Source organism: Lepidochelys kempii, chromosome 1 (assembly GCF_965140285.1).
Source record: "Lepidochelys kempii isolate rLepKem1 chromosome 1, rLepKem1.hap1, whole genome shotgun sequence".
In the NCBI taxonomy this organism is placed as follows: domain Eukaryota; kingdom Metazoa; phylum Chordata; order Testudines; family Cheloniidae; genus Lepidochelys; species Lepidochelys kempii.
Genome location: NC_136380.1, coordinates 326,628,316 through 326,655,819, shown reverse-complemented (window position 1 = coordinate 326,655,819; position 27,504 = coordinate 326,628,316). Strand labels below are relative to the sequence as shown.

General features: G+C 44.4%; 1 protein-coding gene and 1 long non-coding RNA gene across 6 annotated transcripts in view; one reads left to right on the top strand and one right to left on the bottom strand.

The window, feature by feature from the left end:
- Positions 1–3,878: 3,878 nt before the first annotated feature.
- Positions 3,879–10,879, bottom strand: LOC140905347 (uncharacterized). Its single transcript, XR_012156832.2, has 4 exons — positions 9,938–10,879; positions 8,802–8,993; positions 5,313–5,520; positions 3,879–4,014 (listed from the first exon to the last, which is right to left on the bottom strand). It is a non-coding gene; the product is annotated as an uncharacterized LOC140905347 (long non-coding RNA).
- Positions 10,880–11,742: 863 nt separating this feature from the next.
- PUS7 (pseudouridine synthase 7) overlaps positions 11,743–27,504 on the top strand; it is a 46,864-nt gene continuing 31,102 nt past the window's right edge. For 4 of the 5 annotated variants that reach the window (XR_012156831.2, XM_073328494.1, XM_073328495.1 and 1 more), the window contains exons 1-6: positions 11,998–12,155; positions 16,600–16,681; positions 17,968–18,354; positions 24,365–24,449; positions 24,563–24,664; positions 25,594–25,738. Coding sequence is in view for 4 of the 5 variants with exons in the window: in XM_073328494.1 (XP_073184595.1) it covers positions 12,083–12,155; positions 16,600–16,681; positions 17,968–18,354; positions 24,365–24,449; positions 24,563–24,664; positions 25,594–25,738 (874 nt within the window). In the remaining variant the exon portion in view is untranslated. Of the gene's footprint in view, positions 12,156–14,615; positions 14,645–16,596; positions 16,682–17,967; positions 18,355–24,364; positions 24,450–24,562; positions 24,665–25,593; positions 25,739–27,504 lie in introns of all 5 variants that reach the window. The other variant, XM_073328496.1, reaches the window with a different exon arrangement.

The following is a 27,504-nucleotide window of genomic DNA, read 5'->3' as shown; positions in this document are numbered from 1 at the left end:
ATGCATCTGTTGAGTCCGCGCAGATCTAGGAGGGGTCGAAGCCCACTCTTGGCCTTGGGGATTAGGAAGTAACGGGAGTAAAAACCCCTGCTCCTTAGCTCCCTTGGAACCTCCTCGATCGCTCCCATGGTCAGGAGCATTTGGACCTCCTGTGTAAGGAGTTGCTCATGAGAAGGGTCCCTGAAGAGGGACGATGGGAGGGAGGGAAGATAGAAAACTGAAGAGAATATCCTTTTTCCACTGTGCGAAGAACCCAACAGTCTGAAGTTATATGGGACCATGCATGGTGAAAATGGGAGAGATGATTTTGAAATGGAGGGGAAGGATCCTGGATGGAGACTGGCACGCCATCCTCAGGTGCACCTTCAAAAGGTTTGCTTAGGCCCCGCCGGTGGTTTGAGAGGGCCCTGATTCTGACCTGGTTGGTGGCCGGTAGATCCTACCACTTCCTACCACTTTGTCCACGCCTTCTATAAAAGTCCTGCCTCAGTTGTGGAGGGGGGTAGGACCGTTGAGGCTGCGGCTTAAAGGGCCTGTGCTGGGTAACTGGGGTGTGCATTCCCAGGGAGTGCATGATAGCCCTGCAATCTTTCAGGCTCTGTAGTCGAGTCCATTTTGTCCAAAACTAGGCCCTGCCCATCAAATGGAAGGTCCTGCAGGGTCTGTTGTAACTCTGGCGGCAGGCCAGATACCTGCAGCCACAAGATGCATCACATGGCTATGCCCAATGCAAGGGTCCTAGCCGCAGAGTCTGCCACATCTAAGGGGGCCTGCAAGGAGGTCCTAGCCACCTTTTTGCCCTCTTCTACTAAGGCCCCAAACTCATCCCCGGACCCCTGAGGAATTAACTCCTTATATTTCAACATGGAGCTCCACGAATTATAGTCATAATGGCTCAGGAGGGCCTGTTGGTTCGCAACCCTGAGGAGTAAATCTTGCACCCAAACAAATCGAGACGCCTGGCATCTTTTGATTTGGGTGCCAGAGCCTGTTGACCATGCCGCTCCCTTTCATTCACTGAGGCCACCACTAATGAAAATGGCTGAGGGTAAGTATAAAGGTACTCGTACTCCTTGGAGGGGATGAAGTATTTGCTCTCCACTCCTCTGGCCGTTGGTGGGATGGAGGCAGGGTTTGCCAGATTGTCTTGGAATTGGTCTGGATGGTGCGGATGATGGGCAAAGCTACTTGGGACGGGGCCTCTGCTGAAAGGATGTCCACCACTGGGTCCTCCAACTCCACTACCTCCTCAGCTTGGAGGTTCATATTACGTGCCACCCTACGTAGAAGGTCTTGGTAGGCACAAAGGTCTATCGGGGGAGGACCCGAGATTGTTGTCCCTGCTACTGCCTCATCTCGAGAGGACGAGGAGGATGCCACAGGGGCCAGGGGATCCTGTGGCAGAACCTGCTGTGAAGGGTCCTGTTGTCCAGGATCCTCTACACTGGGGTCTGGGGCCTGCGCTGGGATAGGTGCAGTCGCTTCCATACCTCCCGGAGGAGGAGGACTTATGGTGGCCTCTGATACCCGGGGTTCTGTGTGGGCTGAGCGGGAGGCCCCTGATGGAACCTCATGGGCTTGGTGGTATGCCCACGGGGTTCAGAAAGACCATTGTGAAGGCTCCTGATTCGGGTCTTGGCCTTCCTCCTGCCAGTGACCCACATCACCCTCGCCTTGGCTTGGAGCGGGGTAGGCTGAGCGTGAGCCGCCCTCGGACTGTGACAACCGTGAGGCAGAGCGCGAGGGCCAAGGTGGTGCGGAGCGTGCCTGCATTGACTCTCCGGGACGTGGTGCGGATTGGTACCGGGTTACTGGAGAACGGTGCCAGCGAGGCCCTGGGGAGCAGTACTGGGATTGAGATCGGTGCCGATGACTGTGCCGGTACGGGGATCCAGATCTGGACCGCGACGATGACAGCCTGCGGGAGTGGTGCTGGGATTGGCTCCGGGAAGGAGATTGGCGCTCTGATCCGTGCCGGGAGCGACATCGGGAGCGTGAACGGTACCGTGGTCCAGAGCCATGGCGAGAGCCGGATCGGTGCCGTGACTACGACCGACGGTGCAAGTATGACTGGTGCTGCGAGAGGGAGTGGCATTGGGACTGCGAGTGGCATTGGGATTGCGAGTGACGTTGGGATCGGGACCGGATTCGGGACTGGTGCTGTGTTTGCACGTGCAGAGATGATGGACGTCTTACGGTTGGCTTGCCCCTAGATGGTACCGTCCGAGTCGGAGGCGGTGCCACAGCCTGCAGTGATGCTGGCTCTGTGAGGGCGATGAGGTCTCACGCCGCTGCGAACGTCTCCGGTGTTGACGGAAGCCGGGGCTCAACCACAGTCCGGGTCGGGGAGCACTGGACTCAACGGCTCCTCTCTCGGTGCCGGAGTCAATGGCACCAATATTGGCGCTTGTACCCTCAGTTGGTCTGGTGCTGGACGTGACTCCGAGGATGGTATAGGAGGTGCTGGTGACTGTTGAGGTGGGACAATTGTCTCTGGCTTGCGCTGTCTCTTCTGGCCCGGGGATGGAGAACGGCACCGGGTCACTTGTACTGGCTGTGGTGCCGGAGAGGTCTGGTGCCACGGGCCTCTTTGAGTCCAACCGCAGTGCAGTACCTGATGCTGCCGCCGGGGCGCTGCGCATCGAAGCGCCCGGTGCCGGAACTTGGCGTGCCGATGGAGGGTCCGGGCTAAGGACCGCCTCCATAAGGAGCTGCTTGAGTTTAAAGTCCCGCTCCTTTTTGGTCCCAGGTCTGAACTCCTTACAGATCCTACACTTGTCAGCCTGGGTGAGAATCCCTGAGGCACTTCAAACAGGAGTCGTGGGGATCTCCCGTTGGCATAGGCTTTGAGCAGGCTGAGCAAGATTTGAAACCCGGAGCCTTGGGCATGAGCCCAAGCGGCGGGCAGGGAGGAGGGGAAGGACCCCTTCCAACCCACTAAATTGAGTCTAAACTTATCACTATCTCTAAAACTACTGCAACTATAGGTTTCAGAGTAGCAGCCATGTTAGTCTGCATTCGCAAAAAGAAAAGGAGTACTAAGGTGCCACTAAGTTGAGTCTCCTTTTCTTACTGCAACTATACAACTATCCACAGTTCCAAGGACCGTAATGGGTGGTAAGAAGGAACTGAGGGGGCGTTGGGTCGGCAGGGGTATATATCCAGCGCCATGAAGGTGCCACTCCAGGGGGCTCCACACCGGGTGTTGCTAGGGTAAAAATTCTCCAACGATTGTGCACGCGGCATGCACACACCTAATTGGAATGGATATGAGCAAGCACTCGAAGAAGAATCAGTGGATTTTCTGTCCCTGGAGCCTGTGTCTGGGAGCCCGCATAAATCTGAGCTGACTCTGGGGCATGGTTGAAATTTTCCAGCAGAACAGATTTCCATCAGGAAACTGTTGATGGGGCTGGGAGGAACCATATCTACTTTTGTGTCTGTATCATGCCTAGAATGACATGTCCCTGATCTTGACTGGGGCCTCTGGGCACTTCAGAATGTAAGTAATAATTCATAAAAATAATACTGAAGATTTTTGGGGTCCATGGCTGTGCTTAGCATTATGATCCCCACTGAAAAAGAAATAAAGAGAGCCTCCAACACTCTGGTTCTTCCCTATTACTGCACAGAGAGTAGCTCATTTACCCAAACCTACTCCCTCGATGGAACTGAGAGAAACCAGACTGAGGAATCCTCTCGTGGCCCACTTTCCGCCCACCCTCATCTGCTGAAATAAAGTCCTGGAAGTGAAGCCTCTTATTTCTGCCCACTACAATAAATGGATCTGTATTCACCACGTAACTAAAAGCCTCATTTGAAATTAAAATAAAAATAATTTGAGATGATTAAGAAAGTTTTTATTCTTATTTTGTGGTGTCCTACATTCAGGGTTTGAATAATATTACAACCTTCGTGACTTTGGGAAGAGCATTTTCCCAGTTGGTCCTCAATGGGGATGCCCTGCATCCAGACGCTTGTCCTGGACTGGGTACTGAATCCCTGGAATTGGGCCTTAACGAATACAAGAAAAATAACTATGACAGCAGAAATAGTAACACGCGAAAAGGAAAACAAACTTCAAAACTCTGAGACATGGAATTTGAAAAGAGAGATTAAAATTGAAGAGAGACACTTGTTTAAAGAAGACAAAAAGCTTTTTGTCATTAAAAAGGACAGCCCAGATTTCAGATGCAGCAAGACACGGAACTGATATAACAGAAAATGTTATTTAGATTATAGAAATTAATCCAGCAGAACTTTAAATATGATGGACTGATAATTTTCTTGTGATTCTCAATTGAGATCTCTTTCTTCCACATCATGTCTCATATTGGGTACCTGACAGGAGGTCTATGAAGATTGGTAGCGATTCATGTTCTGTAATATACTTAGGGTTTTTTTACATTTATCTTTTCTGCAGAGTTCTTAAAGTTATTTTGCTAAAGTAAATTATGACAAACGGCTGGAATTGGAAAAAGATTATTACCAATTACTTTCTCATGATATAGCTCACTGATCACTTTTGCATCATGAGTGCATTTTCTTAAGTCTGTTCCATACATATTAAGCCAGATTCTCAGCCCTGTTACAGCTACTCTGTTCCACTCCAGTGGTGCAAAGCAGCTGTAAAGCTACCTTAACAGCACCTTGAAAATTTCCCTTGTGTAAGGGGAATACCTGAATGGTGTGGTACCAGTGTAGTGGTTCCTATATGCCCCTTTCCATTCTGTGATGCAGGAGGCATGTCAGGGGAAAAGAGGAATGGTCATGGCATCCTTAGGAGCCTCTGGCAGCCAATTAAACTTAGAGCAGCTGTTCCTAGTTGAGTCTCAGGACCAGCCCAGCCTTCCAGAAACCTAAGGATCAGGGATCCTCCACCACTTAGCTATACAAAGTATAGCATACAAATTATACAAAGTCTCAAGGATCTGGCCTATTGATTCTTGGCATGCACCAGGTCATTCCTTTATGATCTCATTTTATAGAAAACACTTTAATAATAGAAGGGGAGCTCTAAACTCCCTTTCGTGAGATTATTAGAAAACTGACATCATTAGTTATTTGTATTGTGGTAGCCTCTAGAGCCCTCAATCAGGTGTTGGGCTCTGTACACATATATAACAAGGACAGTCCCTGCTCCAGATGGCTTACATCTAAGTAAATGGTAATGGACAACAGGTAAACATAACCAAGAGTCAAGGGAGCATGTTAACAGTGAGATACAGCAGAACACTTCTTTTATGAACTAACTGGGGATCAGGCAGTTAATAAAATTGAAAAGTTCAGAAAATGTAACATCTCAAACTTACAATAGGTCCTTAAGTTGCTGTATGGTGCACTGCATTGCTTTCTTCTTGTCTTTCAAACCACTGCAAAGTGATTTCCAATGCATTAAAGGCATCGGAATGTGGAGGGATGTCAACTTGGTCTTCATCAACATCACTTGGCAAAGCAAACTTTTTTTCTTTTCCATTGGGAAAAAGGGTTTGTATAACTGGTCATTGGTAAGATTGGTGTCTGTAAAATCAAGGTTGTATTGTAATTATGATTAGTGTAATAAGCAGAAGTCATAGCACACAAGCCATTGCCAAGAGTTTTGTAGGCATCATGACAGAGAGGAATTTTAAGGAGGGATCTGAAGGAGAACAAGGTAGCAGCTTTGTGGATTTTTAATATGAAGTTTCTTCCATGCATACAGAGTGGCAGAGGAGAAAGCAGGAAAGTGGTTGAAGGAAAACTGGACAGATGGTCAAAGAAGGCCTTTCTGCAGCATTCAACACTGTTGATTGTAAGATACTGCGGTCTTGCCTGAGAGAGGTAGCCAGGGCCATACACTAAAATGGTTTGAGTTCTTCCTGGAGAGATGAACCCAACAAACAGTGATGGGAAACTGCACCTTCATCACTAAACCCCTCCCTTGTAGAGTCTTGCAAGGATCAATTCTCTGTTCCTATTCAACATCTACATGAAGTCACTAGGTGAAAACTGGCCAGACAACATGGATTCAGGTGACAGCAATATGTAGCTCACATGCTGCTCTACTTACCCTTCACCACATATAACTATACCATTACCACCAAGGTGGCTCTGTGCTTGGATGAGAGCAGCTCATAGATGAAGAACTGCTGACTGAAGCTAGGCCCAAGGAAAACTGAGGTGATACTAGTGGGGAGATAAATATAGTTTGAGGAGTTAGCAGTCACATCTCTTTTGGGGCCTTTGGTTGAAGATACATACCCACAATTGGTCAGGTCAGTCAGTAGCTTAGGAGCATTCCTTCATTCCTCACCGATGCTAAGCTCTCACAAAACAGCATCTGTGAGTAACACTTTGTACCATCTCTGGTTGTCTAGGAGATGCCGTCCCACCATGGCAAACAATGACCTGGCCTCATTCACGCCTTTTGTCACGTTTGGCTGGACTCCAGCAATGTAATATGCCTAGGCATGAAACCTTCAGTTGCTTAGGGAACTCCAACTGGTGCAGAACACTGCAGCGTGTCTCTTCAGCAACGTTGGCCACCACAAACACACAGAGGCAGATTAAGATGTATTGGGGTCCTTAGCACAAAGAACATGTGGGGTCCCCCACACCCTGGAGGCCCAGGAGCACCAGAACTGAGCGGTCCAGGACCACGCTCCCCCCCACTTTTTAGTCTTGGGCGAGTGCAGAGTGGTGGTGGCAGGGGCTGTGCTTCGCAGCAACGGAGCTGATAAAGTGATCAGCTCCCCAGCCACAAGGCCCAGCCTTTTGCTAGTAGTGCCACCAGCCTTTTCCCGGTGGGGGGCTGAGGTGGGCCTTCGCCCGTCACCACCCAGCCCCTCCTCTTCCGCCCCCAAGACCCTGCCCCTTGGCAGGCCAGAAGCCAGAGCTGAGCAGTGGTAAGAGCCACCCAGGGAGCCCAGATCACTGTGGGGAGCCCCAGACCTTCCACTTGCCCTGGGCAGCACACCTTGTGGGGTGGGGACGTGGGCATGGGGCTGCTCTCAGGCCCCCTGGCCCCCATCCAGGGCAGGTGGAGGGTCCAGAGCTTCCCACTGCGGACTGGACTCTCTGGGCAGCCCTTACCACTGCCTGCCTTGGCCAGTGGAGCTGGGCCCTAGGGGGAAGAGGAGAAACAGGGGGCAGGGCCACAGTTCCGGTCCCCCAATTCTACGTAAGTTCCTGTTGGGGCCCCCAAATTGGCACGGGGCCCATGCGTTAATCCATCAGTGCAAACACATCAGACTTGTCCTCTGCTCCCTACACTGGCTTCCCATGGAATATCAAATGAAGTTCAAGGTCTCAGTCCTTACCTTCAATGCATTCAATGGCCTAGAGGCTCAGTGTTTCTAACCTATCAGCTAAAGCTCTGGGATGAAGACTGTGATTGACAACTCTACTCCTCTGGCACCATGAAACTTTCTACAACAAGGGTAAAGCTTGTTTGTGCAGGAGGCAGAGCTTTTTCAGGGGGATGGCCCACAATTGCAGACTCAATTCCACCATAACAAACCTCACTACTTTCTGCTCTAAGTACAAGGCATATATCTTTGACCTTGCCTTCTCTAACATACAAATAAGACCATCTGTATAAATATTATGAAACAAATATATATAAATTTTTAAAAATTATAACAAAAAAATTCTACTGCATGCACTTCTGCACATGGGGAGAGGATGAGAGAACAAACGTGTCAGATATCAGTCATGCTGCTTAATGCACTACTGGAAAGTACTTGGATACTATTGTGATGAACATACGTAAGAACCTATACAGAATAGAAGGCTGGCATCATAGGCAAAGTGCAGACAGAGATCAATGGCTTGATAACATAAAAGATGATAGGGTGAAGGTATGCTGTGAAGGGCCTTAAAAGTGAAGACAAATACAGTAGTTTGTGTCTGATGCAGTGAAAAGGGGAAGAAGTGGAGAAAGGCAAAGAGAGGAGTAATGTAGTTGGCTTGACAAGCCATGAAGACGATCTTAGTAGCAGTACTTGAAACAGGGTGGGGGCGGGGGCAAGATGACATTTACCGAGGCCAGAAAAGAGGATGTATTTAGTCCTGTCCATACTCAGTTAACACAACTTAAAAGTAAGTAGCATAGTTTGCATCCACATGATGCAGTTTTTGAAATGGTATTCAAATCTTTCTAATTTAAACATGGTTTATTTCTTTTCCAGTAAATGTTAGATACATCTGATATGGTTCCCAGAGGGCCACTGTAGACAGTGTAACTGATGCATGGCCACCCATGACTGACTGACCATCCATTTCTCATATATTTCTATTGTGGTCCTCACCATAGTATCTCTGTGCTGAACAAGTTAAATTAGATCTGCCTGCTGTCTGTCTGTATAGGGCTACCTAGTGGAGTCTGGACATTATTTCTTCTGGGTTCTGGAAAGCTCTACTTTATTATTATTATTTTCTTGACTGGTTATACTGAGAAAGCTTTAGCAAGGAGTTGGATCATGCAGTGTCTTGCACTGGTGTGAGGGGTGGTGGAGGAGGGAAGGACAAGGCCACACTGCACTTTAAAACGTATTGAATGACTGCCTTCTGTTGCTTGGGCAATCCTTTGGGGTGGAATGGCTGGGTAGCCATAAGGCCCCCCCACCGCGTTCTTGGGTGTCTGGGTGAGGAGACTATGGAACTTGGGGAGGAGGGTGGTTGGTTACACAGGGGCTATAGTAGCGGTCTGTGGTCCTGCTGCCTTTCCTGCAGCTCAACCATATGCTGGAGCATATAAGTTTGATCCTCCAGCAGCCTGAGCATTGACTCCTGCCTTCTTTCAGCAAGCTGGCACCACCTACCATCTTCAGCCCGCCACGTCGCCTCGCGGACATATTGTGTTGTCTTGCACTCTGAGATTGTCTGTGTCTACATATTTTGCTGTGCTCTGTCAGTGTGGGAGGACAGCATGAGATCAGAGAACATTTCATCACTAGTACGTTTTTTTTGCCTTCTAATCTTCGCTAGCCTCTGGGAAGGAGAAACATATGCAGCTGGTGGAGGAAAAAAAAGGGAGAGTGGTAGTTAAAAAGACACATTTTAAGGACAATGGGTACACTCTTTCAAGGCAAACCTTGCTGTTAACATTACATAGCACATGTGCTTTCATTACAAGGTCACATTTTGCCTCTTATTGAGGGTATGCCGGTTTGGTGAGAGAGATCACTCACGCAGGGCCAGGCAGTAGAATTCAGCTTGCAGACAGCCACGGTAAGGCACAGTCTTTTGGCTTCTTTAACTTTCATAACATGTGGGAATGGTTTCAAACAGCAGTGCCCTCATTTCCCATATGAAGTAGCCATTGGGTTGGCCATTAAAAATGGGTTGGCAGTTTAAAAGGAGGGGCTGCGGTTTCCTGGTTCATGTGCAGCAGAAACCCAACTAACCCTCCCTCCCTCCACCCCCAATTCTCTGGGATGATGGCTTCACCCCTCCCCCCACCGCATGGTTAACAGCAGGAAAGATTTCTGTTCAGCCACAGGCAAACAGCCCACCAGGAACGGGCACCTCTGAATGTCTGCTTACTAAAACCACCCTATTTCAACCAGGTGACCATGAATGATATCACTCTCCTGAGGGTAACACAGAGAGATAAAGAACGGATGTTATTTGAATGCCAGCAAACACCGGCACAATACACTGCAATGCTTTGTTCTGCAATGATTCCTGACTACATGCTACTGGCCTGTTGTGGTAAAGTGTCCTACCATGGAGGACAGAATAAGGTTGCCCTCCCCAGAAATGACCGCCTTTTGCAAAGGCTTTGGGAGTACATCCAGGAGAGCTTTATGGAGATGTCCCTAGAGGATTTCCACTCCATCCCCAGACACATTAACAGACTTTTCCAGTAGCTGTACTGGCAGCGAATGCCAGGGCAAATTAATCATTAAACATGCTTGCTTTTAAACCATGTATAATATTTACAAAAGGTACACACCCCCGAAGTCATCTCCGCCTTCAGGGTCTGGGAGCCTGCCTTGGCTGGGTTCGGGGGTACTGGGTCCAGGGTGATAAACAGATCCTGGCTGTTGGGGAAACTGGTTTCCCTGCTTCCTTGTTGTGAGCTATCTTCCTTGCCCCCAAAACCCGCTTCCATGTTGCCTCCCACTCCTTGGAGTGAGTCAAAGCACAGGGTTGGGGTAGTGGTGGCTGCACCCCCTAGAATGGCATGCAGCTCATCATAAAAGCGGTATGTCTGGGGCTCTGAATCGGATTGGCCGTTTGCCTCTCTGGTTTTTTGGTAGGCTTGCCTGAGCTCCTTAATTTTCACGCGGCACTGCTGCGGGTCCCTGTTATAGCCTCTGTCCTTCATGCCACTGGAGATTTTTTCAAATATTTTGGCATTTCGTCTTTTCGAATGGAGTTCTGCCAGCACGGATTTGTCTCCCCCTACAGTGATCAGATCCCGTACCTCCCGTTCAGTCCATGCTGGAGCTCTTCAGCGATTCTGGGACTGCATAGTCTCCTGTGATGATGACCTCTGCATGGTGACCTGTGCAGTTGAGCTCGCCACGCTGGATGAACAGGAAATGAGATTCAAAAGTTCACGGGTCTTTTCCTGTCTACCTGGCCAGTGCATCTGAGTTGAGAGCGCTGTCCAGAACGGTCACAACTGAGCACTCTGAGATAGCTCCCGGAGGCCAATACCGTTGAATTGCGTCCACAGTACCCCAAATTCAACCTGGCAAGGCCATTTTCAGTGCTAATCCCCTTGTCAGGGGTGGAGTAAAGAAATTGATTTTAAGAGCCCTTTAAGATGGAAAAAAGGGCTTCGTCGTGTGGACGGGTGCAGGGTTAAATCGAGATAACGCTGCTAAATTCGACCTAAACTCGTAGCGTAGACCAGGCCAAAGTGTGTGAGGCGATATCTTTTATTGGACCAGCTTCTACTGGTGAGTAAGAGACGCGCTTCCAAGCTTACACAGAGCTCTTCTTCAGGTCTGGGAAAGGCACTCAGAGTGTCACTGTTAAGTACAAGGTGGAACAGATCGTTTAGTATAAGTAGTTTACACAGTCCCTTGAAACATGTGTTAACTCCTTATGCCAAACCATCTGTTCCACCTTGTATTTAGCAGTGACAAGGAGTACCTTTCCCAGACCTGAAGAAGAGCTCTGTGTAAGCTTGAAAGCGCGTCTCTTACTCACCAGTAGAAGTTGGTCCAATAAAAGATATCACCTCACCCACCTCGTCTGGACTGAGAGTTTTCTCACTGACTTTAGGGGGAACTGGACTGGCCCTTTAGCCAGCACGCTGCACCGTGCTCACCTAGTTTTGCACACTGCTTCATCGATGGGGTTAAATTGTTCAAAGTCCACCTGCTAATTCTCGCTCATGCCAATGAGACCTTCGAAATCTTTCCCGCTGTTGAACAACCTCCCCTCCCCGCAGTGCGCTGCAGATCCACTGTGCTGGCTAAACCAGTCCCACAAAGCGCCAAGGCAGGAAAAGGCTCTGACTGAATCCGATTGGCAAGAGTCAATCCTGGAAACGGGTCTCACAGACACACGGTCCCGCTGCAGCTCTGACAAGGCCGCCAGGATGTTCCCAGCTCCCCGCGCCGCCTGAACGGGTAACAAAGAAACTGCAGGTGGGAGCATCTGGGGATGATTTATTTGCCTTTGTCCCAGAGCTGACGCGCGGGGGGGGGACGTTTTTAAACAAGCTGGAGGAGGGGGGAGAAGGAGACTGTAAGTGTCTCAGGGAAACGCACGCAGCACAACCCTTCCTCCGGGGCGGAGCGGCTCTGCTGCCTCGAAATGGCTGCAGCCTGCCCCAGGAGCGGAGACGGGGCCGCGCTGCGCCTTGTTTACCCTGGCCCAGCCGGCTCCTTGCAGCAGCGGCGTCCGAAGGGCAAGAGGCCGAGCTCCGTGGGAAGAGGGCGGGTGTCCGCAGGGGGCTGGGCTGATGACACTGAGAAGGGGGCCGTGTCCTGCCTGCGCCCTCCCCCGGCTCCGGACTGGAGCAGCAGTCACAGACGCGCGCTCCGGTCCAGGCCAGCCGCAGCAGCAGCGCCCTGGACTGAGGCCGAGCCCAGGGCGGACACGTGCGGCAGCCCCGCAGCTCCGGCCGGGGACCCGCTCCATGTTGTTGACTCCCTGCGGCCGCCGCCTCCTGCCGCTCGCTCTCCCTTGCCGGCGGCAGTGGCAAGCTCCGGGTAAGCGTCCCCCACCGCCGCCTCGCCCGGCCTCGGGGCTGCCTGCCCCGCCGCCCGCGTGGGAGCCGGCGCGGCCCGGAGGGCGACGCTCTCCCCCCAGCCCCGCAGGACTGTTTGCCCGACGCGGGAGGAGCCTCTCCCCGCTCCCGCAGGCGCGCAGCCGCCTGCCGTGGTACGCTCTGGGTGGCTCCCAGACTCCTCTTGTGGGGCTGTGGGCGAGAGTTTGTGCCCGGTTTCTTCATCGGGGTTGGGCGGGCACATGGATGCCCCCTTCCCCCCCCCGCCAGCTGCATTGGGTGGCACTGCCACGTGGTTGCGCAGGAGTGGAAACAAATGTGGCTCAGTGACTTCTAAGCTGCACCCCATGGCTGCCCTTCCCTTCAGTGTGGAGACATGGCCCACAGAGTGCGGACAGATCCTGCCCTGTGCTCCTCCGTGGCCAGGGCTAGGTTAAAACAACTCTGCTACTCCAGAATGTAACTGCCTCTCGAAAAAAACTTCCCTCCCCCCTCATTCGGCTCCTTGCTGTAACCCCTCTTCTCTCGTGTAAATTGCCTATATAGTGCTAGGGCTCAGCGGCCTCAATTTAGATCCCCTCTGGAATCAACCCTTCTTACCTTATTTTCCTTCCTCCCTTGAGTCCTTGATTTCTCTCTCTCCCCACTCCCCCCCCAGGAAATCTGTCTGTGGGTAATCAGATGCCTGCTGCCCTTCCTCACCCAGTGTGGGGCTCAGATCCCTTCCAATGATCATCCTGGCTCTTTTTGATCCAAGTGGTTTCCAGAGCATGGAGAATTGCATGCTGGGATCTTTAGCAACTTGCATCTCTGTAGAAAAGATTAACACAACTGAACTCACTTCTGTTTTATAAAAGATACAGGCCTGCTAACAGTAATTCCAAACAGTGGGCCCCCACACATGCACAAGCCACACCCGCGCGGATGCGGTCTGCCTGACATTTGGGCGGTGCTGCACCTGTGCTGGCTGGTGCCCAACGAGATGCTAGGCATGCTCTTTTGGCGTGATTAGGGCTTCTATATGCCTGCCCAGTAGGGTTGCCAACTGTCTAATCACACAAACCCAGAGACCCTTCCCCTGCCCCGCCTCTTCCTGAGACCATACCCCTGTCCTGCCTCTTCTCTGAGGCCCTGCCCCCTACTCGCTCCATCCCCCCCCTCTGTTGCTCACTCTCCCCCACCCTCACTCACTTTCACCAGGCTGGTGCAGGGGGTTGGGGTGCAGGGTGTGGGCTCTGGGAGGGAGTTTGGGTGCGGGCTCTGGGAGGGGAGTGTGGGAGGGGGTGTGGGCTCTAGGCAGAGGGTTGGGGTGTAGGAGGGAGTCGGGGTTGGCGCTTACCTCAGGCGGCTGCCAAAAGCAACTGGCACACCCCTCTCGCAGCGGCTCCTAGGCTGGGAGCCCAGGGGGTCTCCACTCGCTGCTGCCTGCGGGCACTGCCCCCGCAGCTCCCAATGGCTGCAGTTCCAGGCCAACGGGAGCTTCGGGGCAGGGGCAGCGCCCGGAGACCCCCTCCCCAGGGGCCGCAGGGACATTGGCCGCTTCCAGGAGTGGCATAGAGTGTGGGCAAGCAGGAAGCCTGCCTTAGCCCTGCTGTGCTGCCGGCAGCGGCCCTTTTAAGTCGCCTGGGCCCTTGGGCAATTGCCCCCTTTGCTCCTCCCATCAGTGGGCCTGAAAATATAGGAGTAGCAATTGTGCACCTGGCAATTTGCCATGTTCCCCTTAGTTGGGCAATATTTGGGCCATCCCTGCTAAGTATAACGTTTAAATTATATGGATTGCACACTGTTTCCTGCAGTTGACTGAGGCATCTGCTTCCTAGACTCTCCTGTATCATTGTACCATGATACCATTTACTGTCTCATCTAATTTCCTGCTTCATTTGACAGAGAGCCTGCTCTGTGCTTTACATATGAATGTTAAAATTCTTCATTTTATCTCTTTAAAGTTCAGTCTCCATAAAACTTTGGCCTCTACTGAAATTGCCAACAAGGGTGCAGGCTCTGTGATGTGGACACCAGTCCACTGGTACCTGGACTAAGACAATCAAACAGCTGTCAAATAGTAACAACCTTTTCTCACTAGTGACCTGTACAAGTGAAAGACTGTCTCTGTCTTAATCACTTTTGAGCCATCTAGTCCCTCAAGTAATTAATTTTTCAAATATTTTCTCATATGGTGGACAGCATTTTCCAATTGGTATTTGTTTGTCCCCTGTTCTTAGACTAGGGAATCTATGATACCTGTCTAAATCTCTAGTTACTGCGGGGTGGGATTAGAAACACCTAACACACACTTAACAGACCAACAGGTCGACTTCCTTTGGCAGGCTTCCCAATGGATTGTAGCCCTGCAAGGTTTCAGTGCATTGTAAGTGATGACTCCCCCCACCCCCTGCCAGGAGGGTGGAATCTGTGTTAAAAGACATGCTCTTCTCTCTTACAGATACCTGCAAAAGCCCTGCTGTGTAAATGCTTGGTAGTTGGAGGGGTTTGGGATGAAAGGGGAAAGGGAGCAGCTTTTCTGTGGTAATCAACTAAAGCTAAATCAATATCAGCCTCTCTTAAACCTATTTAAGAGTACCTATACAAGGAGTTTGCACCAATTTAACTACATCAATTTAGAAACCAGTTTATTAAATGGATGTAATTTCTGTTTGTAGTCCAGATATTAGCATTTCAATCTTACAGAAAACTTTATTTAAAAATAGTTTTAATGAGAATTTTTAAAAGGTATAATCACTTCTGTTGGTTATGATTTTATAAAAGCTTTTTATAAAGTTTAAATTTGGGGCCAGATTGAAGCTGATGTTATCCACTGAAAGGTATGAAGAAATACAAGGTTTGGTAACTCTATTTTGCTTGCTTTCTTCCATTCTTTCCTTTAGTGGTCTTATTCCTTTGGTATTATTTATTATTATTTATAGTTTTATAATAATAATAAACAATCCCTTTCTTGTTTCACTTTTGTTGTTTCTTCGTTCTTTGTTTTATTCATTAGTTCTTCATTTTAGTTGATTATTTTAAATGTTTGTAAAGCAGCTTTCTCTCTGATTTATTTGTAACTTAATATAATCCTTTTGGTTGTTTATTTTTAGAGCAACATTTACATTTGGAGCTAAAGAAAATTTTAAAATTAACTAGGGAAAAACAAGTAGTGGCTGGAAAAGTGATTATTTTTCCATAATAATTGTTTCTTAATTATTTTTTCATAATAAAAATTTCAGAGTACTTATATTATGCATGGCTAGTTCTGGTCAGTTTCAGGACAGCTGACAATTGAGTAGGTGACAAGATGTATCTAGCCTGTAATGTTAGTCTTCCTTAAATTATAGATTTTTAAAATTTTCAAGTGGGAGATGTTATCTAATGATTGAGGAAGTTTCTAGAAGATTGGTTTGTGCCCTGACTGAACTATTTGCTGGCAACAAATGATTTTTGTTCTCTCTTCAAAAATCTATGTGTATATTGTTGGGGTGATATAGAGAAGCAGGTATTGTGTCTGTTCTGTGTACAGTTGTGGGGATTTTGATCTCCAGGGCTATTAATCTGGCACCTTTGACAAGCACTAAACTCTCATACAAATCCCTTAAAAGAAATAATAATTACAAACAATCAATCAAAAACCCTTAGTTAGCCTTGCGTTTGGTTACCTGCTGCAGATTCTGCAGTACTTGAGCAAGTTAATTTATTATAGGCTAGCACTGAGGTCAATAAAGGTCCACATTGGTGTGTCTTTTCTGTTTTCTGTGTTTTTCTTAACTTCTTCAGTCTGGCTGTGTCTTAGTTTCTGTGGCTGTTCTCTTACAGTTTCATGGCATCCAGCTTCTGTAGGCATCCCTGTTAAAAGTGTGTTTTTTGTTTTTTATCTTATTAGTAATACAAAACTATTTTTTCAGTTTCTTTGTGTATCTAAGCATCAGTGCTCTTTTTTAATCTTAACTGTTATCCAGTTACACAATATCCTTTCTATAATATGATGCACAGAACTAGGAAGTCCTTTGTAAAGTGCCTTATTTACCTCTATTTGTGTTCTATTTATGGTGATAATTTTCACTGAGGAGTGTGGAAAGAGCTTTTATAAGCATCATAAACACTGAGCCACAAGTTCAGGGTCAACTTATTGTTTCCATGGGGAAAATTGCACAGAAGGGCTAGGAATATCTGTGTATTTCAGCTTGTGGAGTTTTTATAGAATCAGTGGGGGTATGTGATTTCTCCCCATACTCCCATTCCGCTGGAATGAGTAAGGAGCATAATATTCCAGATCTTTGGGGTGCCCCAAGTACTTTGGGGCAATCTCATAGATCTTGGGACCTATGGAGAACCTTTGACCCATTTATCATCCTAGGTGTTATAATAATTTTTTAATTATAAAACAGTTATCAATAACAGTTAAATTATCAAACAGTTATCCCTTTCTTCTCCAGCCCCCAAAGTTCTGTTCCTGCTGGCCCACAAGTGGACACTGAAGCAGTCAGTGAAGAGAATCAAGCGCTCAGTTCCACAAGAGTGAGTAGATACAGCCCTCTCTCCAGGATTTATTTCATTCGCTCCCTGCTTGACCCTCCACTCTCAGGGTTTCCTTTACCTCACCCCTGGTGACTCATTGGTCAGAACTTTGTGAGTTTAGGAAGAAGAATAGGAGTGCTTTCTGGGAACAGAAGAGATGAAATAATATACAGGCTGGGCGGGGGAGTACATTGAACCATTGTGTCTGAATTATTGATGCACACAGGATGAATTCTTTTAGGAAGGGGGAACAATACAAAGTAGTCAGATTTAGCTATAGTGAGATACGGAGAGCAGGAAAGCCCATGTGGCCAGCTGTATGATAGTTGAGCACTGGCACTATCATAGCAGTTGAAAATAAGGAGAGCTGGCAAGGGAAGAGGCCAGATTTGCTGGAGGTGTTGCATCATTCTTCTCCAGTGCCAGCTGGGAGAGATTCCAGGAGTACCCATTCTGGAAAACTTTGAAAAACTGGTGCTACCTAAAAATGTGACCACCTTCCTTCCCCTGTCTTTCATAAAGACAAACATAAACCACTTATTCTCCCCTTGGTGCGGTACGGTGTGTCTTCCCTGATCCTTTCACTCTCATGTCCTTATATAACCCCAAAATCTTTTCTGGAAGTAGTCCTTTCCTGTCTGAGGCCTTATCAACACTAGAAAATGTTTGCCAGTAGAAATATACCAAGATAGCTATAAAGGAAAGCCCCACGACTGGAGATGCATTTTATACCAGCAAATTAGTTCTTTTGCTGGTATATCTTATACCAGTTGTCTAAATGAAATGATCTGTCCTGGCAAAAGGACTTTTTTACCAGTATAACTGCATCTATGCCAGGGCTTTTGCCGGAACAGCCATGTTGGTTAGGGGTGTGATTCCCCCCCCTCCCCCGACCCTCCATATCAACGTAGCTATGCAGCAAAACTTTTAAGTATAGACCAGGCCTGAGCCTGACACAATGTATTGTTTGTCAGGAGTGCTTTTTTCTGTCTTTCTCGGTCAGGATCTCTAATCCTAATCCTTTACTCCCCCTTCCCTGCGTTGTTCCTCTGCTGAGACTACTGAGTTTGCCAAGTGTACCTTCTTGGTAGCTGTATCTTTGCATGTAGTTTAACTTACACCTGTGCAAATCCATTGACTCTGGGGTTGCCCAGGTATAGCAGCTTGATGCAGAATTTGCTGCTTTTTGTTTGATTTGTGTGTGTTGCATGTTTAAAAATATAATTTTTTTAAAGAGCAAAAGATTTGGAAATAAACCATTTTAAATGGTCCCTTTTCTTCCCCAGGACTTTGTACCGCTCTGTGCCTTTAAATATGGAAGCTGTACAAATGACATCCTTGAAACGTCCTCATTCTGAGGATGATGTGGCTAATGTAGATGAAATTAAAAGGCAAAAGATCTCAGAAGAGTCTTCTAAGACAGGAAACAATTCTGAGCAAAGCATTGACATTTTAATTGAACAACCTGCAAAACCTTTGCTTGAGGACAAGAAAGATAATATAATCCTGAATGAAGAAGGTGAGGAGGAAGATAATGAACTGGAGGAAAGTGATGAAGAAGGGGACCCAGAGAGCTTTGCAGACATGATGAAGCATGGACTAACAGAACTCGATGTTGGCATTACAAAGTTTGTTAGCTTTCACAAAGGGTTTTCTGGAATCTTAAAAGAGAGGTAACTTTTCATATTGCAATCCTCTGTACTTTAATTCCTTGTATTGGCAACTATTCCCCATTTTCCTTCTCTGTTTAGCCTAGGAGTCAGACACTATCATCTCTGATATAACACCCACACATATCAAGATACAATAGGATTATCTACAGGTGTGCTTCACTGCTTTCTTTTCTTAAAACTAGGGCTCTGAGAAAGCTTTAGTTTGTACATGGCTGGTGCCTTTCTAAAGTGTTTGTGTACTGCTGAATAAAACTGAGAAAGGGGACTCTAAATGATAGGAATATAATCTTATATTCATTTCCAATTTGACTTACTTTCTGCCAACTATGTACAAAATATACAGTCTAGTTACAATACATACTATACACATTAAAAGTACTGCTAACCTATGTAAAAGACGTGACAAAATATTTATGATCCCAAAGTCAAAATTTTTTTGAAAGAACAAGTTAAAGTTGCTATGTGATGATGATCTAATAGTCCCTTCTGGTGCTAAAATTTTATAAATCTTGTCAGTTATAACATTATGTACAAAACTAAAGAACTTGAAAATAATTGAGGATATCACAAATCTTACACCGCCTACATAATAAACTCCTTATTCTCATTTCACTACAACACAGCATTCTTAACTGTTACTTAAAATAAATACTATCTTTCACCAGAAATCTCAAATATAAATTCAAAACCCTTCTGAAGAAACAGTGTACAAATTGTTGCACCAGTCCAGCAAAGCACTTAAACATGTTTTTGCATAATCAGTTTCAAATTAAAGTCATCCTGTATGTACATAGTTTTGCCATAAATAGATATTGTTATGCACTTTTTCTCTGAAACTGCAGATACAACATAATCTTAAAAAAAAGACAGTGTTATCCCTATTTATTGGTGGATATTCCTTATAACTATGAAAGATCTTTCTTTTGAGAGATCTGGCAAGATAACGACAGCATCACTTACAGTACAGACCCGTTTATGCGCGAATCCGCTTAATGCACAGTAGCGCCATGCCTCCCAGTGCTACCTATTTAACACATGAGACTCGTTAACACATGGTACAGGAACTCGCTATGTAGTGCTACAGATTTGCTCACTAACTCACTGACATAGAAATCGACTGGAAGTGCGGAGCGGAAATGTGTTGTACGTCTTTACCGATATTGGTAAAGATGTATCATGCATGCTTAGTGATTGTGATGCTAAAGAGATATATAATATATAGTAATATATATACTACATTAGCAAATTTTAACCGTAGGCCTAATATAATGGCAGAGGGCAAACGTCAGCGTTCCTACACTGTAGAAGAAAACCTAGCTGCAACAGATCAAGTAAATAGTGGAGAAACCCAGGCCAAAGTTTCAGAAGATATTGGGATAGCCGAATCTACTCTCTGAGGATGGCTAAAAACGAATCTAAACTGAATGGCTTTGTACGGAATATCGATTCTGTTGTGGGGCTTAAGCGAAAATGTGTGCGCTGTTCAGCAAAACCCACAATAGACAAAGCCATGTGCACATGGTTTGCTCAGGAAAGGCTGAAAGGAATGCCGCTAAGTGGGCCAATTCTTCAAGCCCAAGCGACCAAAGTTGGAAATTTAACAGGGGATGAATCATTCCAAGCCAGCAAGGGGTTTATAAGTTGTTTTAAAAAGCGTCATGGCATAGCGCAAGTATCGATTTCTAGAGAAAGCTGATGAATCAGCCGCAAACGTGTTTCCCACCAAGTTAAAATCTATTTTACAAAATGAAGACTACCACGAAGAACAACTTTATAATTGTGATGAAACAGGTTTATTTGCAAAACTGCTACCTGATAAGACTTTAGCCTTTAATTACAAGACACAGAAAACAGCTGGATTTAAAAAGATAAAAGATAGTGTGACTCTTCTTTTTTGTAGTAATAAGTCCAGCAGCCATAAGTTTGCCCCTCTTCTTGTTGGCCGATTTCATAACCCTCGCTGCTTTAATCACCGCAGTAGAGCCAAACTGCCAGTAATGAACGCTAACAGCAAAAATGCTTGGATGACGAGACACATTTTTGACGACTGGTTCCACAACAGCATTGTTTCAGCTGTTCGTAAGCATCTGTGGTCAAAGACACTCAAAGCCAAAGCACTTTTTCTGCTTGACAATTGTCCAGCCCATCCTCCAGCCAAATCACTGGTATCGAGCGATGGAAAAATTTGAGTGCTATACCTACCATTCAACACAACATCAAAAATTCAACCTTTAGACCAGGGCATTATTCAGAATTTTAAAAACAATTATTGACGGGAGCTGATTTTGGCGATCATGTCATGCATGTCTTCAGGCATTTCTGAAACAGTTAAACATGAAGGAAATTATTTATTTAGTTAAAAAAGCTTGGGACGGAGTAAAACAAAAGTCCATTGAAAACTGCTGGACGATGACTCTCGGTGATGACTTTTCTGTCAAAGACAGCTCAGACTCGGAAAACTCCAGCAGTGGCACTGATTCAGAGCCAGACTTTGAAGGATTTTCAGAAGAAGACGTTCTACAAACACGCACACAGACAAAAGAGGTTAAAGGTAAGCTTCATTTTCAAATGATAAAAGATTTTAGTTTGGATACGTCGCCGAAAATCATTACCGAGTGGCTGGAGATGGATGAAGATTGCCTGACTTCAGAATTTCTGTCCGAGGAAGAAATATTAACGGGCTGCGAGGCTATGTCGGACTGCGAAAGTGATGGTGAGGATGTCATTGAAAAGGTCAAAATTTCGGCCACAGAAGCTCTTAGTGGTGTAGAAACTGTTGTCAGATTTATGAAGGAGCAAAATGCGGAAAATATAAAAATCATTGATCTGCGGCAAATGAGACTTCATAAGAAAGAAAAAAAATGCGATCCAGAAAGAGCAGAAAATAACGATTTCTTCTAGCATTTTTTTCTAAGTGAATCATAGACACTTTTTTCAGCATGGCCCTCTTAACCCGCGGTCCGTTATCATGTGGTCGCGATGGCTTGGCTCCCGACATCCACACGTAAACGGGTCTGTACTGTACTTGCATTCAGTTTTGGGTGAATACCAATGAGAAGTGTTTGGTTATTTGTTCAAATTAAAAAATGTGGATTCATCACATCTTTACTTTAAACTCAGTTGGGCAAACATAACCTTAATAATGTCTTGACAGAGATGTTTGCAGTCGCATTATGGTCTTTCCACCCCCCTCCATTTTGACCCTTTTGACTTGTATAACGTGATTTTATAGAGGTTTGATACGTGCATGTGTGGATTTGGATGTAATGCAATAGAAACATCTCACAGTGAAGCCTCATTTTCCCCTCTTTCAGCATTTCACAATCAGTTGACAGCTTTTTCTCTCAGCTGTTCTAAAATTCTTATTTTAGAAAATACAATTTATCCTGGCTTTACTAATGTAGAAAGAAAGTCCTTCATGTTCCCTCTACTGGCACCAATTCACTGTCTCTCTTTTTCTTTTTTAAAAGACTGGATCAGAATCTGCTATGCTACTGAAGTGAATATCCAGAAGAACTCTTACTTCAGTGGAGTTCTCTCTATTTCCACCCGCATAGCTGTGAACAGAAATCTGACTCACTCTCCCTGGGAAGAGGATGAGTTGAGCTTTAATGTACTGCTAGCACTGAAGAATGTTGGTTGAAGTGACAGAGTTAGTGTACGACTTCATGAAATAACAGTGCAGTAGAATCTTTGTAATTCTTAACAACAGCTAGGAATGAGAGAGTAGATTTCTGAGCTCTGCAACTTAGCAAGTAATCAACCAGTTCAAAAGAATACATTATATAATGTACTTTGTTCATCTACATGAGGAGCCTAGTTAGCTACTTATTACACTAATAAATGTTCTAGTATATTTGATTAAATAAGGAGGCCTCAGTAGCATGAAGACTCACAACAGTGATCTGCTCTTACCTTTGTTGGGAAGTTGGGAGAGGCTGCTTGCTTCTGTGTATGAATGACAGATAGAAATCAAATTATCCAGTTACTGTTTATAAAAAATCTTGGGTAAATAGATGAAAGTCAGGATATAGTTTAAAATGGTGATCTGTAAAAGAAGGCTCAAGAATTTCCTCTTCCCTCCCTTTTTTTTTAATGTCCATTCGCAACGTTCCTGTAATTTCAAATAACTTTTTTTACATTCCCTTTCTTTCCTAATTTATATACTCTTTCTCTTCTCTGGTGTCTTTGTAGATGAACCTACTATAAGGTGGGTGCACTAGTGGCTGGTAAACCATACTCAGAGTAGTTATCCATGGTTCACGATCGAACTGGAAGGGCATGTCAAGTGGGGTCCTGCAGGGATCTGTCCTAAGTCTGGTTCTATTCAATATCTTCATAAATTATTTGGATAATGGGATAGAGAATACAATTATAAAGTTTCCGGATGATACTGAGCTGGGAGAGGTTACAAGCGCTTTGGAGGGCAGAATTAGAATTCAAAATGATCTTGATAAAGTAGAGAAATGTTCTGAATTAAATAGGATGAAATTCAATAAGGACAAATGTAAATTACTACACTTAGGAAGGAATAATCAATACAAAATGGGAAATGATTGCCTAGGAAGGAGTACTGCAGAAGAGGACGTGGGGGTTACAGTGGATCACAAACTAAATGCATTAAGTCAACAATGTCATACTGTTGCAAAAAAAAAAAAAAAAAGTGAACATCATTCTGGGGTGTATTAGCAGGGGTATTGTAAGCAAGAAATAAGTAATTCTTCCACTCTACTCAGCACAGATAAGCCTCACCTGGAGTATTGTGTGGGGAAAAATGTGGACAAATTGGAGACAGTACAGCAGAGAGCAACAAAAATAATTAAAGGTCTAGAAAACATGACCTATGAGGAAAGATTGAAAAAATTGGGTTTGTGTAGTCTGGAGAATTGAAGATTTGAGGCGGGGACATGATATTTGTCTTCAAGTATGTAAAAGGTTGTTATAAAAAGGACGGTGCTGAAATGTTTTTCTGTTCAGTGGTTAAGGAGAACAAAACGGCCTTACTGAGTCAGATCAAATGTCCATCTAGCCCAGTATTCTATCTTCCAATAGTGGCCAATGCTGGGTGCTTCAGAGGGAATGAACAGAACAGATGATCATCAAGTGATCCATCCCCTGTTGCCCAGTCCCAGCTTCTGGCAAACAGAGGCTAGGGTCACCATCCCTGCCCGTCCTGGCTAATAGTCATTAATGGACCTATCCTCCATAAAAAGAACAGGAGTACTTGTGGCACCTTAGAGACTAACAAATTTATTTGAGCAAAAGCTTTCGTGGGCTACAGACAGCCCATCGATGAAGTGGGCTGTAGTCCACGAAAGCTTATGCTCAAATAAATTGGTAAGTCTCTAAGGTGCCACAAGTACTCCTGTTCTTTTTGTGGATACAGACTAACATGGCTGCTACTCTGAAACCTATCCTCCATGAATTTATCTAGTTCTTTTTTGAACCAGAGGACAGGACAAGACATCAGGGGCTTAAATTGTAGCAAGGGAGCTTTAGATTCAACATTAGGAAAAACTTCCTGACTGTAAGGGTATTTAAGCACTGGAACAAATTACCTCTGTCATTGGAGGTGTTTAAGAGCTAATTAGACAAACACCTGTCAGGGATGGTCTCCAGATAATACTTATTCCTTTCTCAATGTAGGGGACTGGACTATGTGACCTATTGAGGTCCCTTCTAGTCCTACATTTCTATGATTCTTTTTAAATGCTAGTGGCTTTAACATTCATGAATAACTCAACAGTAACAAACCAATATTTGTGGTTCTACGATGGAGGGAAAAAATAGGTATCATTTTCATATTGAGTTTTCAAGTGATGATTCTGGAAAGTATCTAGTGTGTCCTTTGGGTAATTTTCCAGGAATGGGAGAAAGCTTTTTAGTAGATAATGGCTGAAGTTTTAATCTAGAAACTGAATAAAGTCTATTGGAAAATAGTGTTCTGTTCACAGAAGCCTTTAGTCTTTCCTGTCTGTGTTTTTTAACCTCTTGTGTTTCTTTCTGTTAGATACTCAGACTTTGTTGTTCATGAAATAGGAAAAGATGGGCGCATAAGCCATTTAGATGACTTTTCTGTTCCAGTGGATGATGAGGTAAATTTTGAGTAGCTTTCAGAAATGGCTAGAAGATTTTTTTTAAATTAAGTTACTAATGAAATCTTGTTCTGACTGTGTTGTGTGAGTTACTGTTATTTTATATATATTAGGATCCTTCAGAAGAAATATTTACAGTTTTGTCAAATGAAGACAAGCAGCATTTAGAAGAGCTCCAACTTTTTAAGAACAAAGAAACCAGTGTTGCCATAGAGGTAAAATGGTAAAACAATACAAAGGACTTGGCTAACATGTCCTTTTTGCGGAAGGAGATGGGTGTGTGCATGGAAACTAAATGCTAGGTATATAAGTAGTTTGTTGAGCTTTACATCAGAATAGGTGATGCTGAAAACTTGTAAATTTAGGACTCGATCCTGCAAAGACTTACAAGTGTACTGAACTATGCATGTGAGTACTCATCGTGGTTTCACTGGGACAATTCACGTGCATAAAATTAAGCATATGCCTAAGTGTTTGAAGGATTAGGGCTAATCCTAATATTTAGGTTTTCAGTGTCTTGAGTATTTTATAGAATGATTATGTACAAGGGATTAAACAAGCATGGACTTTGATGAAAGAATGTTTCCATGGATAGCATGTGCTGATTTAGTAGAAGACAGTGAATTTGATCTTCCACAATAAGAAGAAAAAAAGTACAAGAAGAAGAGTTTTGTGGCTATTTTTAAATAACACAAATATGAATAACTGCTGAGCTGAATTGGGGAAAAAATTGGGTTTGGGATTAATAAGCATTCTTATATTAACATTTTTTTTTTCACATCGAGTTGTATAGCTTCTATACAGATGTGCACTCAAGACACACATTTTGTATATAGTCCTCATTCAGGCAGTGAAATTTGGCTAAGAATAAAACTGGTGAATTTAAAAAATGTCATTGTGGTTTTTATTTATGAAACATCAGATTCAGGGTTTGTAGCTGAGTTATGTATATATCTCTTTATGAATTAATTATAGCAAGTAGGATGTGTCCTTTAAAGCATAGTCAGATCATGTTTTCTTAAGGCTGGTTTTTGAACAGAAAAATGATTTTTTGGTGTGTTTAAAAACAAACAAACAAAAAGATATGTACACAAGACCAAAAAAAGAACTATTTTTGTGTGACAGTTTTCTTTGTTAAATATAGGTTATTGAAGACACGAAAGAAAAAAGAACTATTATTCACCAGGCTGTGAAATCCTTGTTTCCTGGATTGGAGACGAAAACAGAGGACCGAGATGGGAAAAAATACATTGTTGCTTACCATGCTGCTGGAAAGAAAGCACTGGCAAGTGAGTTTGTTACTGTCTCCATCATTTCATGTTGCAAAGTTGAACTACAATTTAAAAACAAAATGTTTAATTAAAATTACATAATACTTCAGACAAGGAGGTATGTTATAATTTGGATTTGGAGGCTGTTGCATGCTTCTGTACCTATTCATCCAGTCTGTTACTTCTAAATGGCACAGGGCCTGAGGCTTACATGTTAGGTATGCTAAAATATATTAGTGTGGGGGTTTTTGTTTTTTCTTCAAACCACTAATCAAGTAGATGGAGTAGCAAATGTAAAGTTGTTTCACTGGGTTTATGATAAGTGAGAAGTATTTGTACATGAAGAAGACTTGCTGGCAGGGGGGACAGGACGGACTATAACAGTTTTCAAATATGTTAAGAACTGTTATAAAGGGTGATTGATTGATTGTTTTCCATGTCCACTGAAGGTAGGACAAAAAGTAATGGGCTTACTCTGCAGCAAGGGAGACTTAGGGTAAAATTCTAACTATAAGGGTAGTTAAGCTCTAGAATAGGCTTCCAAAATAGGTTGTGGAATCCCCAGTATTGAATGTTTTTAAGAACGGGTTGGACAAACACCTGTCAGGGATGTTCTAGGTTGGTCCTGCATCAGCACAGAGGGCTGGCTCTTCCAGCCTACATTTCTGTGATTTTCACTGAGTGCCAAATAGACAACATAGGAGTGTGTGTTTGTTTTTATTGTATAGTTACTGTCTAAATGTTGACCATATGAACCTGATTGGATCCAAATTAAGTTGTTACAATCATACAATTTAGGAATTCCAAATTTTCTCTGTGTTTATATAATGCATAGCACAGTGGGGTCCTGGTCTGGGACTAGGGTTTCTAGGTACTATGGTAATACAAATAATAATAAATTCAATGGGTGAAATTCTGGCCTCACTAAAGTCAGTGGTAACCCCCCCTTTTATTTCAGTGGGGCCAGAATTTATCCCAACCTGTTTACTACCTTTCAGAATTACATCTTTTATATAAATAATATATGAATATATTTCCAGTAGCAACTCTTCTCAAAGATAGGATTTTTTTAAAATAGCTGAACCTGCTTCTGCTTTCCAGTTAATGACAATCCTGTGCTTTGCCAAAATTAAAGTTATAAGCAGAAAACTGTCTGTATCCATCATCAGTTATAGGAACTGCTTTTGTAGTCAGAATAATGATGGACTTGGTAGTATCAAGGTAAATAACTTAATATGTTCCAAAGTATTTTAGTAGTCTAATTATTTTGGGGCACATCAGTATTGGTATACAAATATGTAAAACATTGTTGCCCATTATCTGACACTTTTGACATGTTGGCAAATTGATTTTAAATCTAAAGGTTTGCCTAAACACAGAATTTCACCAGTTTAACTCAAGGTGTGGGGCTTTTATAAACTGATTTAGTTAAAATTAGTATAATAGGCTGTATGAATGTTCTTATTTTGGTTTAAATTAGGCTTATTTCAGTTTACCTGAAGTCAGTTAGGAACAGGTTTAAGATAAATTGTATCTCATTGCCAGTAGATGGGCTCCAGCATTTGTAATGCAAATTAGATAGGGGCTACATATTTATTTTAGATAAAAGTATATTTTATTTAAACTTTTTCTTAAGCAAATGTAAAAGTCTTTTGCTACGTGGTAGAGTATTTAAAGTATCAAAAACTTGGAATAAATTATTATTACATGTGTAAGGTTTATCACATTAACTGTGTCAAGTTAATCCTATGGTTGCATGCTTTGTGCATGGAGTGTGCTTACTT